This window comes from Diaporthe batatas, assembly GCF_019321695.1.
Source record: "Diaporthe batatas strain CRI 302-4 chromosome Unknown Contig00003, whole genome shotgun sequence".
NCBI classification, from domain to species: Eukaryota; Fungi; Ascomycota; class Sordariomycetes; order Diaporthales; family Diaporthaceae; genus Diaporthe; species Diaporthe batatas.
Window position 1 is genome coordinate 7421120 of NW_025408550.1, and position 16023 is coordinate 7437142.

Sequence of the window (16023 nt, forward strand, 5' to 3'; positions counted from 1 at the left end):
TTTCTATATATAATAATATATTTATTATCTCTACTTTAAAAGTTTTACTACTTTAAATAATTAAATTAATAATAATTTTTAATATAAAATATATAATAGATATTATTTTAATTAATATACTTTTATTATTATTTTTAAATATATTAACTTAAAAATTATAATTTAACTTTTAAAAGTTATTATTTATTTAAAAGATTAATTTAATTAATTAAATCCTTATATAAAGCTATTTAATTTATCTCTTTATTTAATTTGTTTTTAATATTTTATTATATAAATCTTTAATTATAATAATTTAAATTTAATTATTTATATTATATTAAAAAATTAATATTATAACTTTATAAAGTAAAATTTATTAATTAAAATATTTAAAGTTATATATATTAATTATTATTATATAAATAGTATTATATTTAATAACTTAATTAACTTTTATAATTATTTAAACTTTTAAAAATAGTAAGTATTTTAAATAATAATTAGTAGTATAATAATAAGATTAGTATTTAATAGAATAATAAGGATAATAGCTTTATTATTAAAGTATTTAATAAAATATTTATTATAAAGAAATAAACTTTTTAAGTTTAAATTATATTAATAGAGTATTATAATATTAAGGGTTATACTTTTATTTTTAATTATTTTTAAAGTAAAGTTAATTTAATAATAATAATTTTTAATAAGGATTTTAATTAGTTTTTAAATTAAAAGTCTATATATTTAGAAATTAACTAGATTAATAATTAAATTAAATTATTATAATTATAAGAAGTTTTTATTTTAAGAATTAAATTAGTTAATTTAAAAGGTTAATAGGTATTTATTTTTAATAATTATTACTTTTATATAATTAAAGACTTCTTTTAAGTTTATTTTAATAATTATATATAGTTTATTTTCCTTTTAATATACTTATTATATATTTTATAGTTTTTAAATATAAATATTTTCTTCATTTTAAAGTATTAATATTATTAGTAATTAAAGCTTTTAATAGTTCTTTATAGTATAAAGGAACTTTAAGGAATTCTTTTATATACTTATAATTTTATTTATAAAATATTATTTTTAACCTTAAAAGTTTAAAAGGTATAATCTATAAATAGGTATTTAGTTTAAGTATTAAAAAGTACTTTTTTAAGGTTAATAGTTATTAATATTAAGATATTTATTATAATAATTATTTTTAAAAGAGAGAATTTTATTTTAATAAAAATTAATTATAATAGTTTTATAAATATTATATTTATTTTATTAAATTATATTAATTAAGTTTAAATTATATAAGTTAAATAGTAGCTTTATTTTATTTATAATCTATCCTTTTTTATAAGTTTAATAAAACCTTAATAAATTAAGTTTTTATATAATTATTATAAAAGTAAAGTAAAATATTCTCCTTAATACCTTTAAATAATAGAAGTTTAAGAAGTAATATAGAGTTATATTTAACTTTAATAAGATATTTATTAATATTATAATATTTAAAAGGAGAGGGAGGTAATAAGATTAAATATAAAGGAAGTTTTAATAGAGTTTAATAGTAATAAAGTTAAGGATAAAGATAAAAATTTAATAGAAAATTATATTAAAATTAAAGAGTTAAATATTAAAGAGTTTTAATTAGATAGTAAATAGTTTTAATAGTTATTAAAAATTTAATTCTAAAATTAAATAATACTTTTAATAGTATTTAAAAATTATAATAAGTATTAAAGGGTTAATATATAAGTAAATATTTTAATTTATTATTATAAATAAAATTTATTAAAAGTTAATATTATATTAAATTTTAATATTATATTAATAATTTTATTTTTAATCTTTATATATATATATATATATAATACTTTTATATAATAGTAAATATTTAAAGCTTAATATTTAAAAATATAATATTAATAATAATAAAAGAAAATATAATATAAGTATATAATTAAACTTTATATTATATAAATAAAAATAAAAGTATTACTTTAATAATATTATATTAAAATTATTAATATAAATAACTTAAAGGTTAATAATTAATAAAGTAATTATATAATAAAATTAAAATAATTTTAAAATAACTTTTATAAAAAAGAATTTTATAATATAAAACTTAATAAATTAACTCTTCTTTATTAATATATTTATTATATAATTATTTAAATTTATTTTATTAAATAAATTAAATATATTATAATTTCTATTTTAAATATATAATTAATAGAATAATAATATTATAATAATAAATTTATTTAAAAAACTTTTTATATAAATTTTATGAAAAAATTAAATTTTTAATAAGTTAAATAAAGTTTATTTATTATATTTTAAATAAATATTATATAAAAAAATAAAGGTTTAAATATTTAAAAATTAAAATTTCTTTTAAGTATATTACTTTATTATTAAAAATTTATTTACTTTTATATAATATATAAAGAATATAATAAAAAAGAGTTTTATAAAAAGTTAATAACTTTATATATAAATAAATTTAAAAGTATATATTAAATAATTATTAACTTTATATTTAAAATATAAATTAATAATTAATTTAAAAGTTAAAAATAATAAATAAATAAATAATTAAATAAAAATATAATATAATTAAAATTTAATATTATATTAAAATTTTTAAATTTATTAATATTAAATTTTATAAATTAATAAAAATTAAAATTTTATATTTTTTAATTTTATAATTTTATAAACTTAATATATAATAATAATTAAACTAAAAGTTAATTAATAAATAGTTAAGTTAAAAATAAAAGAAAAGAAATTAATTTTAATAAAAATTAAACTTTTTTATTTATATATTAAATTTTAAAAATATATTAGAAATATATTAATATATAAAATAATATTAATTTAAAAGTATTATATAATATAAATATTATATAATTATATTAATAATATATTTATATTTTAAAAGAATATTATTATTATTTTAAAATAATTATATTATAAATTTAATTTACTCTTTTTTAATAAATAGTTTATTAATAATAAAAATATAAAATCTAAGTTTATTATATAAATTTCTTTTAATAATATAATTTTATAAATATTATTAAATTATAAATAATTAATTATTTATTATATATTTTTAATATATAAAATATATAAAATAATTATTATATATTATTAATTATATTAAATAATATTTATTTACTTTATTAATATATAAATAAAAATATTTATAATAAAATTATATTATATTATTATATAATATATTTAAAATATAATATATATAATATAATTTATATTATTATTTTATAATTATATATTTTATTTAAATAATATTTAAAATAATATATAATTAATATAATAATATTAATTTTATATTTAAAGTAATTTAATTAATAATTATAAATTAAAATTTAATAAAATTTAAAATTAAATTTAAAGATTTTTATTTAAATTTAATATTTTTAAATATTAAAAGTTAAATAAAGTTTAAATAAATTATTATTATAAATCTTTTAAATTTATATTTTAAAAAATTAATTAACTATTAATTTTTAAAAATTTTTAATTTTATTATTTTTATTTTTATTTTATATTATTTTAAAAATAAAGATTTATAAAATAAAATAAAATATATAAAATAATATATATTTTTAATATATTAATTTTAATTTATATTATTAATTTATTATATAAAATATTAATATATAATTATTAATTATATATTTATTACTTTATATAAATATTATATTTATTATTTTTATTTTATTTTTATTATTTTTATTTATTTTTATTTATTTTATTACTTTTATTTACTTTTATTATTTTTACTTTAATAATTTATTATTACTTTTTTATTATTATATAAAGCCTTTTAATTAATTTTTAAATTTTCTTTTAAGTCTTCTTTTATAAATTAATAAATTTATACATTAAAATATAAAAATATTTAATTAAAATAATATAAATAGTAAGATAAGATTAAATAAAGCCCTTTAATTAACTAATAGTACTTTTACTTTATACTCTTTATTTTTAACTTTATAAATCTTTATTTTTATTTTTTATTTTTTATTATTTTTATTTTCTTTAATTTTTTATTTTTATTTTTATTTTTAATTTTTTATTTTTATTTTTAACTTTTTTATTTTTTTATTTTATTTTTTATTTTTATTTTATTTTTATTTTATTTTTTTATTTTTTTATTTTTTTATTTTTAAATAATTTTTATATAAAATTAATATTAATTTAATAATAATTAATTAATTAAAATAATTATTTATTTTTATTTTTATTTTTTTATTTTATTTTTTAAAAAATAACTCTTTTATATAAAAAATAATATTAATTTAATAATAACTATTTATTTTTTTTATTTTTTTTTAAATATTTAATAAATATAAAAAAGTTTAAATATATTAATTAATTTTATTTAATAAATATTATTAAACTTTTTTTTTATAAAAGTTTTTTATAATAAATTTTTTATCTAATTATTAATACTTATAACTATAAGTAAAAATACTCTAACTTTTTATTTAAATTATTTAAAAAGGTGGTTTGTAGGAGATTATGTTGTATGCTAGAGCTTTAGTGAAAGTCCTCGTGAATGGGGGAGTGGCGGCTTTCCTCTCCGAGATCCGGCTTGGCTTCGGCCCCTGGTCCGAGATGACCGACATGGACGGAGTTTAGCCAACGCTCGGCGTCTGTGCTCATCTTATACTCGAAGATCCGGCTCGTCCCGACGGTGTGGTACCCTCCGAGCTGGGAAATCTACCTTGGTTTGAGGGGACAATTGCCGAGTCGCCAAAAAAAAAAAAAGCCAGGAAATGTCAGGGTGGGCTGGTGCTGGCTGTCGACCCTGCTGCCCTATTGCATTTTGAGTACCCGTGATGACGAGACTTTTAACCGCTGGGATCTGCAGGGCGCCAAGGCGATTCGATTCGCCCCTGGAGACATACCAAGGCTACTGCAGTTAACACTTGCTTATCCTAACGGCCCGCGGACCTATGAGTAGTCGATGATCAATATCGCAACATTGAGGTGAATGATACTATATAAAGAGCTCTTCGAGCTTTGTTGGGGTGGAGATGCTATTGACCAGCAGACTACCGATTACTTGAAATACAAGACTATCACGATGAGGACTTCCACCTTAGGTACCGTGGCTTTTGCGGTATTCTCTGCCGCTGGACCCGTATTTTCTCGGGCTGGGCACAGAACGCTTCGGAGACAAGACGACATGAACCCTTTTAACGGCAAGAAACTCTTTGTCAACCCGAGCTACGCAGCCAAATTGGAGAAGACGCTCGAGTCCTTTGAGGCAGCGGGCGATACTGTCAACGCAGAGAAGACCCGGGCTATCCAGGATATTGGGACATTTGTCTGGATTTCTGATATTGCCAGTCTGTCCAACATTGATACTGTTATAGAGGATGCTCGCGCTGCGCAGGCTGAGACTGGAGAGACGGTCGTCGGCCTCGTCCTCTACAATTTGCCTGATCGAGATTGCAGCGCAGGAGAGTAAGTGTCATTCATTCCCCTGCCCGAGCCCCCTACTTCGTGTTTCGAAGAGTTCGAAAATGCATTGTTTCAAAGACCAGCTCATGTGGTTAACAATTTTCAGGAGCGCTGGGGAGCTCATCCTCTCCGAGGACGGCCTGAAACGATACAAGACAGAATACATCCTGCCATACGCCGAGAAAGTCTCGGCGGCAAAAGATCTCACCTTCGCCATTGTTCTGGAACCAGACTCCTTGGGGAATCTCGTTACTAACATGAATGTTGAGAAGTGCGCGAATGCAGCTGATGCTTATAAGGAGGGGATCGCTTATGCGATATCTAGCTTGCAGTTCGAGAACGTGCATCTATACATCGACGCGGCGCACGGAGGGTGGCTCGGTTGGGATGACAACCTACAGCCCAGTAAGTAATGGCGAAGATTGGAAATTTCCTGGTAACAACCATCAAAATCCATGCTGAAGATACCATACCACAGCTGCCCAGGTTTTCGGCGACGTCGTTCGCCAAGCTGGAAACAGCTCGCGTATTCGAGGATACGCGACCAACGTTTCGAACTACAACCCTTTCAAGGCCAACATCCCAGAGCCTTACACTGAATACAGCAACTCTGCTGACGAGTCCAACTACACAATCTCACTATCTCCGTACCTCGAGGCCGAGGGCCTTCCGACCCGATTTATAATTGACCAGGGCCGGGTCGCCCTGCCAGGTGCGAGAGCTGAGTGGGTATGTGCATGTCTTCTATCATCTTACCTACTTCGTGATTGGCCAAGTCGCTGACGATGTATGTTTAAAAGGGTGAGTGGTGTAATGTGGCTCCGGCCGGGTATGGCATAAAGCCCGGTACCGTTGTCGACAACAACCTCGTCGACAGTATCGTTTGGATAAAGCCTGGCGGTGAGAGCGACGGCCAATGCGGGATGGCCGGGGCTCCGAGGGCTGGTCAGTGGTTTGACAAATATGTGCAAATGCTGGTGGAGAATGCCGATGCAAGCATTTCGCTATCGTAAATGCTTGATCGTAATTGTCACTTCCATACTTAAGTACCGCGCATGTTCTCCGGTGCGTCTGCAGGCAGTAGATTGAGGGATCCTTGGAACCCAGGTCATTGATTTTTGATAGGTACTTAGTTATAAATCCTTGCCTGGTAAATTTCCAACTACAATCAGGTATGTGATAGGTAGTTTTGTTCTCGAGTGTTGTCGTTCTTGAGACGGACCTATCGACTTGTGCGCGACTGACGCCCCGGCAAAAGACCACAATTCTAACCTAAGGTCAGTTGCCTCACAACTTGAAATCCTGCACTTGTAAGCACCATAACATCAGAGCCTCACCCCAGCCCTAACAGCATTCCATAAAGCTCCAAGCAAACAAAGGGACAGAATGTGGTTTCAAGTTAGTATATATACCTTATAAGGCCTAAAAATTAAATAGGATAGTTTTAATTTTATAGATTATAATATATATACTTTTTTATTATTTATTATTTAAATAAATATTAAAATTAATATATATTTTTTTAAAAAAAGAATATTAAATATTTAAATATTTATTATAGATTAATTTTTAAAATATATTATATTTTATTTTTAAAATTTTAATTATTTATTTTAATTTAATAATAAAATTAAAAATAAAAAAAATAAAGTTTTTATAAAAGAACTATAACTTTATATATAAAATTATTAAAAACTTTATATATATATTTTTAAAAGATTATATAATATAAAAATATAATATAATTAAAGCTTTATATTTTATATATATATAAATTAAAATAAAATTATTTAAAAATAAAAATACTTATTATTATATATAAATATTATATATAGTTTTAAATATATATAAAATAGAAGTAGTTTTAATTATATTATATTTTTCTTTTATACTATATAATTATCTTTTAATTTAATTACTTATTTCTTTTAAAATTTAAAGTTTATATATAAAGCTTTTAATAATTTTATATATATTCTTATAATTTTTAAAAAGAACTTTAAATCTACTTTTTTTATTTTTATTATATTTTTCTATATTATTAAGAAGTTAATAATTATTAATAATAAAAGTATAAACTTAAAGAAGGATAAATTTATTATACTTTCCTTTTATCTTTTATAAATTACTTTTAAAACTCTTTTAAAAGTTTTAATACTTTATTATAAAAGTTTTAAAAGTAGTATATTATAAATTATTTTTATTTTAAATTCTTTTAAAATTAATAACTATATATTTAAATAAAAGCTATAATATTAAACTTTATAAGCTTATTTAATAAGAGTTTTATTATAAGATATATATATATTTAAAGGAATAATTTTTAATTAAACTTCCTTTAATATAATTTATTTATATAATAACTATTTTAAACTTAATTTTATTATATAACTCCTTTATAATAACTAAACTATAAGTTACTTCTATTTATAATTCTAATTATTATTATTATTAAAATAATACCCTTTAACTTTATCTATATATTATAAAGTTAAGGCTATAAATACTTATTATATTATAACTATTATTATTAATATTATATTCTTTTTAAGTATTAAATTTTAAATACTTATTACTATATAAAGGCGCTATATATATCCTTAAATATATATAGAATAGAAGTAAAACTATATATAAGATAGAAGTAAGACTATATAGTAAAAAAGTTCTTATTATATAATTTAATAACGAAGTTTTACATTTCTCCGAAACACGGCGGGTGGGGATGGTGTCAGTATTCTATGTTTCGACGTGCTCTGACGTGATTACTTGCGATGCGGGCAAATGTGTCTCGGCTATTTCGGCAGAACTTTAACAACATACCTACACAGCCCGCCATCGCAGTGGCTACACCAATATGCATCCACCATAAGTGCTCAAATAAAAGGTTATGTTTGGATAGTAAGGTCGAGATTGATGGAGACCACAGATTGAACGTCTGTTCTGAGATCAGTGAAGCTGAGGGACCGCGCGTTCACAACCGCCTCTGCCGCTCTGCGTGAATACACCCAACACCCGAGACTACCCCTAATGGCTGCCATGCCGTCTCATAACACCGAGACGGTGCTTGCCGACGCTGGTGGGGTGACTGTCGCACTCGAACACGCTGCGCCCGAGCATGAACAGGTCAACAACACAATCCCACCTTCGCCCGGAGAAACCAAACATCTCCATTATCCTCGATCCAATGTGAGCCTAGTCGATCGCTTTGTGGATGAACCCCGTCATATAAGGGTAGCCGTTATTGGGGGAGGCTTAGCTGGTATTCTTGGAGGGTGCTTGTTGCCGCAGAAGGTCCCCGGTATTGAGCTTGTCATCTACGAGAAGAATGCTGACTTTGTAAGTCAAATTGAACCTGCAGCTTTCCTATTTTCTACGGAACCTCCTTGCGCTCGCGGAGCTTTCTGACGGACTCAGGGTGGAACTTGGTTGGAAAATACGTATCCAGGCGTTCGTTGTGACATCCCATCACACGTCTATCAGTCTACGTTCGCTCCCAACACTAAATGGTCTGACGAATTCGCTCCCGGCGCAGAGATCAGAGACTACTGGCAATCAGTTGCCCGGACGTACAGTGTTTACCAATACGCTAAATTTCAGCATCGAGTCGAAGATGCCAGCTGGGACACAACGGCCGGCTCATGGACCTTGAAAATAACTGATCTTGCATCCGGTTCCCTCATTGAGGATAGGGTGGACTTCATCCTGACGTGCATTGGGAGATTCAACGCATGGAAACTCCCAAATTACCCCGGGTTGTCGGAATTCTCTGGTATCTTGCGACACAGTTCTCACTGGGATGATTCATTTGATCCAACAGGGAAGGCTGTCGCTGTGATTGGTAATGGTGCTAGTGGGTAAGCGCTCTTCTCCTTTTGCGGTTGTCCCATTTTTTACTCTTAGTGCGTCAGATCTTGGAAAGTAGGGCCCGTGGACTGGATGCGATTAACACATGTGATAGTATCCAGCTGGTAGCAAGTCTCCAACAAAAGGTCGCTAGATTGGACCACTATGCCAGAAGCAAGACTTGGATCGCGGCCTCATGGGCAGGCGACGAGCGCACGCTTGAGCCACAGCCTATCCCAGACGAGAAGAAAAAGTCCTTCGAGGATCCTCAAAAGTACCTCGCCTTTAGGAAGGAGCTCGAGGACAAGTATTGGAGAAAATTCTCTACATTCCTGAAGGGCGATGCAAATGACAACCTGCGTCAATTTTTCACGGAAACAATGAAATCCCGGCTGGCCAAGAAGCCAGAGCTCCTTGAGCAACTTGTGCCTGATTTCGGTCCTAACTGCCGTCGTCTCACACCCGGCCCTGGCTACCTCGAAGCCATACAGCAGGACAATGTCGAATTTATACGACAGCCCATTAGAAGATTCACTAAGATGGGCATCGAGACTGCTGATGGACAGCAGCGGGATGTTGATGCAATATTCTGTCAGTATCACTTTTCACCTTTTTGGATCCCCGTCTTTTCATGTTTTGGAATGGTCTAGAATACAACACTCCAGGACCCGTAGCAGGACTAACTTCACCATTAGGTGCAACTGGTGCGAATGGGGATATGGTTCCTCCATTTACCATCCAGGCTTCCGGTCGCGAACTTTCGTCTCTGTGGCGCCCTGGTGGGGAACACGGCTTCCCATACACCTACCTGGGCGCAGCCACTCCGGGGTTTCCTAATTTGTTCTTTGTTCACGGTCCACAGTACGTTGACGTTGATCCCCGCCTTCCTGAAACCCCGATACAGACTTCTGATGAATTCCTAGCGCGACTGGCCCGAGCGGAACGGTACCGCAGAGTGTTGAGACACAGCTCACGTTTTATGCTAAGATTCTTCGCAAAGCGTCACGCGAGGGGATCAAATCTATCGCACCGAGAAAGAAGGCCGCAGATGACTTCGTCGAATACTGTGATGCGTTCTTCGCGAGAACCGTCTTGGTGGAAGGGTGCTCGAGTTGGTATAATGGTGGAAGTCCCGGAGCAAGAATTCATGGAATCTGGCCAGGTAGCTCAAACCATATTACTGCCATCAGACGAGAGCCTAGGTGGGAAGATTTCGAATATGAGTACTTGGCCGAAAGTCAAGGAAACAGTCTGCTGTGGTACTTCGGCAACGGTGGAACAAGGGCGGAGCAAGATCCGCAGTCGGACATGACAAGCTATTTGAAGGCACCGCAGGATATCGATCTGAAGGACCATCATGAGTCCTGGTGGCAACTCCCGTAGAGCCGGCCTCAGTGTCCAACCTTGGAAGCGTCAGGCTGGTGGCGCAGGTGCTCAAGACGTGACGGCACAAGACATTCAAGCTCAATAAAAAGATTCACACAGTGTGACAGCTTATAGAGTCGATTACAGGTGATATAGTGGTAGGTAATTTGTGTGAATAGGTGCATCCATGGCCAGCTGCATTGTCGACTCGATCCTGTCAAAAACACTACAGGAAGTTGATGGTGCGAGGCGTAGGAGACGGTGTGCAGCGCTGAAACCCGATGAAACCCACTTGTCACTTCTCTTGATCATAAGAGCATCTCACTTCCAGTGGTAGCCTTCAAACGAACGATCGCTGCTCCAACCCAATAGTTGACCGCGACTGAGATGTCACGTCTCCGACCCTGGCTATTTCGTGACCATTTTTGTGGAGACTAGAGTTTGCACGCGTGGTTAAGTTCTAATCTAGAGCAGGTAGTTCACCATCCTGGGCAATGGCGTGCTTTACTCGGCAATAAACCTGAATGTGTCTTATCAGGGGGCAATTAGGCCAGTTGCAAGTACGCGCCGATAAACGGGACAAGAAAGAAGCAAGACTACTAGGAGCAGCAAATATCATCTCATCCAGGCCCCAGCTGGCCGATGTCCTCAACAAGGAGTCTCAGCGCTGCTACAATAATATCCACGTCAATTGTAGATGAGGAAACAGACATCAAGTTTCTATCACTTTTCAACTGAGGTCATTTGTTGCGTAGTTGCAATGTTTTCAAAACCGAATGCTCAGCCCTCAGATGGGCCCGGATGTGAGACCGCCCAGACCGCGTTGAGACAACCGCAGATTGTGTGTCAAAGCCATGCTGACAATAACAAAAGTCGAATCCAACGTAAAATGGTATCGATCAACATTTTTCAACATCACGATACTCGGTCTTTGCAATTTCGCGGCACCCGGAATTTGGAGCGCCATGAATTCTTTGGGGGCCGGTGGAACCGCTAGTCCCGCTCTTTCTAACGCGGCAAACGCTCTTACATTCTGCTTGATGGTCATGTCATGCTTGTTTTCGAGTGCAATTGTACATTACATCGGGATCAAGGGCGCACTCATTTTTGGGACGTGAGTATCACCGACATACACCAAGGGGATAGGTGGTTCCAGTATTCGAAAGCCTGATGCTGAACTTTTCTCCTCCACAATAGGATCGGTTACGCTCCTTATGCCGCTGGTCTTTATACGAAAAGCCGATATGATATTGACTGGCTCCTACTCTTCGGGGCAGCACTCTGTGGTGTTTCAGCTGGTGTATTTTGGGTAAGCAGCTTCTGGTTGCGGCATACACGCGCTTTCCTCACTCTTGCCTACTAGTATTTAAAAAGACTCCGGGCACTGTGGGTTTGAAGATAAACTGTGGCCACTTTACGGTTCACTCTTGACTGTGGTGTTCTGAGGAAGCTACTGCTCTTCTTCTTCAATGGCTGACTACCTAGGTATGAATGCTATAGATGGCAGAAGCAGCTATTGCTATCGCATATCCTGAGCCATGGAACAAGGGGAAGGCTTTAGGCTATTGGCTCACCTATCGACTGTCGGGTCAAATCATTGGGGGCGCGGTGAACCTTGGCCTTAATGCAGACCGCAACACCGCAGGACAAGTTTCCTACACAGTCTATATCCTCTTCATCGCTATTCAAGCAGCCGGCCCCTTCGTCGCTCTTCTGCTCAACAAGCCTGACAGAGTGCAGCGGAGAGACGGGAAGACAGTCAAATTGGAAATCCTCCTGAATCCTTGGGTTGAGATAAAAAAGACTGTGAGGCTTTTCTTTACCAAGAAATTCCTTTTCATAGTGCCCTTCATCGGACAGGCAGTCTTTGCTGAAGCGGTATTCTTCACCTACTTGTCTTGTAAGTTGATGTAACCGATCGATTCCTCTGGGGTTTGAATCTGACATTGTTGCTAGTATGGTTCAGCGTCCGCGCCAGAGCCCTGGGCTCCTTCTTAGGAGGTCTTGCAGCGATTATTTCAGGGAATTTACTGGGCGTAGGTTTCCACGCATCAATGCTCTCGAAAGGTTCTGAGATAGTTTGCCGTTACTAATGTATTTTCAACTAGCACTGGATCGATCGAACTCAAGTCACCCTCAAGCGCCGAACTCGACTCGCTTTTATCGTGATCGTCCTTTTCCAAGGGGCGTGGTGGATTTGGGCAACTGTGATGGTAACTAAATTCAGTCTTACTCACCCGACGTATGACTGGTCCGACCCAGCCTTTGGCCAAGGATTCGGGGTCTTCATCTTCTTGACAGTTGGCTTTCAACTGAATTATATGTATTTGTAAGTGGCTATAATTGTTTTGAGTGTCGACAACCCAGCATTGGACTCCCTTCTACCTAGATAGTCTATGACTTCTCCAAGTAACCTGATTCAATGGCAGATATTTTGTTATTCAAAACCTTGCCGGTGGAGACGAGCCTCAGGTTATTCGATATGCCGCTCTCCTTCGAGGAACAGAATCAGCATGGCAGGCACTCAGCTATGGGTAAGCAGTTCTTCCCTTCTGTCACGTATCTTTGTCCTGCAGGTTTTGCGAAGTTCTAGAGCACAATGATAGATCCGTAGCAGGCTAATGTCACTCAGTCTCGAGTCCCTCACTGTCTTCGCGGAGCATGGTGGGGTCTACATGAACTTCGGTTTGTGGGCAGTAGCCATTGTTCCCGCCTGGCTAGTTGTAAGACAGTTAGGCATCGAAGTTGAAAGCTTGCCTGAAGCTGTAGTATTTACTACCGAAACCGAAAGGCCTGACGTTAAGGGCGTCATGGCTAATGAAGACCTACCTAAAGTATAAGGTAGTAAGTATGGAGATAGACCTACTATCGCTAGATATATATAATATTCCTAGGCACCTACTCTACTTAAAAGGACTTACTTCTTTTTAATTAACTTAATTTTATTATATTATATACTTTATATTATAATAATTATAAATTTAATTAACTTAAAGGAACCTTTAAAGTTATTATATTTAATTAAGTATTTTAAATATTATAAATAGTATTCTCTTTATATATTTATTTTTATTTATTTATATTATATTTATTATAAATTTTACTATTTATTATAATAATTATATTTTTAAAGAATTAAATAGAATAATTTTATAATGTATTTAACTTTAATTAAATTATTTATTTTATAATATATAAAATTAATTTAATTTAAATAAATTAAGTTATTTAATTTTTAATAAATTATTTATTATATTAATAACGTTTTAATTTATTATTAAGGAAAATAAATATTATAATACTTTATATAAATATTAATTTAATTAATAAGAAATATTATTAATAAAATATATAATAAATTATTTAAATTAATTATAAAGTATAATATTAATATAAAAATATTTAATAAACTTTATAAAATTATATTATTAAAATTATTAAGTAGACTATTTTTATAAAAGGTTTATAAGTATTTAAAATTAAGTTTAAAAGATATTTAATTATAATTTATTTAACTTTATTTTTAAAAAGTTATATTTTTAAAAGGTTAACTTTAAAGTAATAATATAATACTTAAACGAGAATTATACTTTTTAAGTATATATTAAATATAAATATTAAAAATAAGTATTAATAAACTTTTAAATATATTATTTATAATAATATTAATTTATTTAAGTAATATAACTTATAATAATAAATATATATATATATATAAAACTTTAAAATATTTATAAAATTAAAAGTAAATTTATTATATAAAACCTTTTATTATTAATAATAAAAGTTTATTTTAATATAAATAAATAAGTAACTTAATATACTTTTAAGTATTTAAATAATAAATATATTAAAAGTTTTATTTAAAAGTATTATTTATTAATTTATTATTTATTATTAATAATAAATAAAATTAATTATTTTATATTTAAAGTATTTATATTTTTAAATTAAATTTTATAATAAATAAAATATTTATTTATTTATATTAAAAGATTTATAAAAGTTTTATTTAATAGTTTTAAAGAATTATAAAATATTTAAAAACAGTTTAATATAATTAAAGCTTTATATATAGAATAATTTTAAGTAATTAAATATTTAAAACTTTAAATTAAGTTTTAAAAGTAAAGAATAAACGTATTTAAAAATAAGAGTGAGAATTTATACTTATTAAAATAAAGGAAAAACTTATAAATACTCTTTTAAAAGTTTTTAAAGTTATATATTAATTTATATATATAAATATTCTATTTTTCTATTATTTTAATCTTTAAAGTATTTAAAAGTATAAAAATAAATTTATTATAAATTATATATATATTTTTATTTTAAGTTTAAATTAATAAATAATATTAACTTTAAGATTTTTAACTTTATTTTTAATAAAGTTATAATTATAAAAGAATATATTTAAATATTTTATTTTATATAATATAGTTTAATTATAAAACTTATATTTTAAAAGAAATTTAATATAAAGTTAAATAAAAGTTTTAATATAAAACTTTTTATTAAATTTAAAATATATTACTATTTATTAAATATATATTTAATAATAATTATTAAAAATTTAAATTTTATTTAGAAATATAATATAAGTTTTAAAATAATTAATATATATAATTTATATAATATTTATAATAATTAAATTTATAATTAAATTATATACTTAATTATAATAATAAGTTTTTCCTTTATTTTAATAGATATAAATTCTAATTTTTAAAATAATAAAGTAATTATAAAGAAAATATTTATTTTTATATTTTTAAAGAGTTTAAGTATATAAAGAGTAAAGAAAATAAAGTATTAATTAATTAATGATATATTCATTTATTTAAAACTTAAATATTAAATAATAATTATATAATACTTTTAACTATTTTAATAATTAAATAAATATTATAAAGTTTATAATTTAATAGATTATTAAAGTTTAAAAATAAATTAATATATTTATTTTATATAAAAACTTTTATTAATTTATAAAAGTATTTTAAAAATAATTAATAAATTTACTTTTAAAAGTAATTAATAAAGTTATTTTTAAAAGTAATAATAAATATAAAATAAATAAATATATTATAAAAAATAGAATAATTAAAAAGAAATAATAAGGAAATAATAATTAATTTATATTTAAAATACTTTTAAATATAATAAGTATATAAAAATAAGTATATTATTTTTAAATATATATAATATTTTAAGTATTTATTTTATTTAAAAAGTTTTTAATTAATTTAATTTTATTATATTATATACTTTATATTATAATAATAAAATTAAATTAAATTAAAATAATATTTATATTAATAATTT

General features: G+C 27.7%; 3 protein-coding genes across 3 annotated transcripts; all 3 read left to right on the top strand.

Annotated features, from left to right (window-relative positions):
• Window positions 1-5107: 5107 nt before the first annotated feature.
• Window positions 5108-6500, top strand: KVR01_003217 (uncharacterized protein; the record flags this gene model as incomplete). Its single annotated transcript, XM_044786333.1, has 4 exons — window positions 5108-5490; window positions 5594-5892; window positions 5966-6216; window positions 6288-6500. The coding sequence occupies 4 exons, from the start codon at window positions 5108-5110 to the stop codon at window positions 6498-6500; spliced, it is 1146 nt and encodes a 381-aa protein (XP_044648232.1).
• Window positions 6501-8517: 2017 nt separating this feature from the next.
• Window positions 8518-10716, top strand: KVR01_003070 (uncharacterized protein; the record flags this gene model as incomplete). The annotated part of the gene is made up of 5 exons (XM_044789303.1): window positions 8518-8826; window positions 8905-9344; window positions 9449-9924; window positions 10029-10194; window positions 10257-10716. The coding sequence occupies 5 exons, from the start codon at window positions 8518-8520 to the stop codon at window positions 10714-10716; spliced, it is 1851 nt and encodes a 616-aa protein (XP_044648085.1).
• Window positions 10717-11744: 1028 nt separating this feature from the next.
• Window positions 11745-12612, top strand: KVR01_003276 (uncharacterized protein; the record flags this gene model as incomplete). The annotated part of the gene is made up of 3 exons (XM_044794161.1): window positions 11745-11812; window positions 11896-12007; window positions 12199-12612. The coding sequence occupies 3 exons, from the start codon at window positions 11745-11747 to the stop codon at window positions 12610-12612; spliced, it is 594 nt and encodes a 197-aa protein (XP_044648291.1).
• Window positions 12613-16023: the final 3411 nt, after the last annotated feature.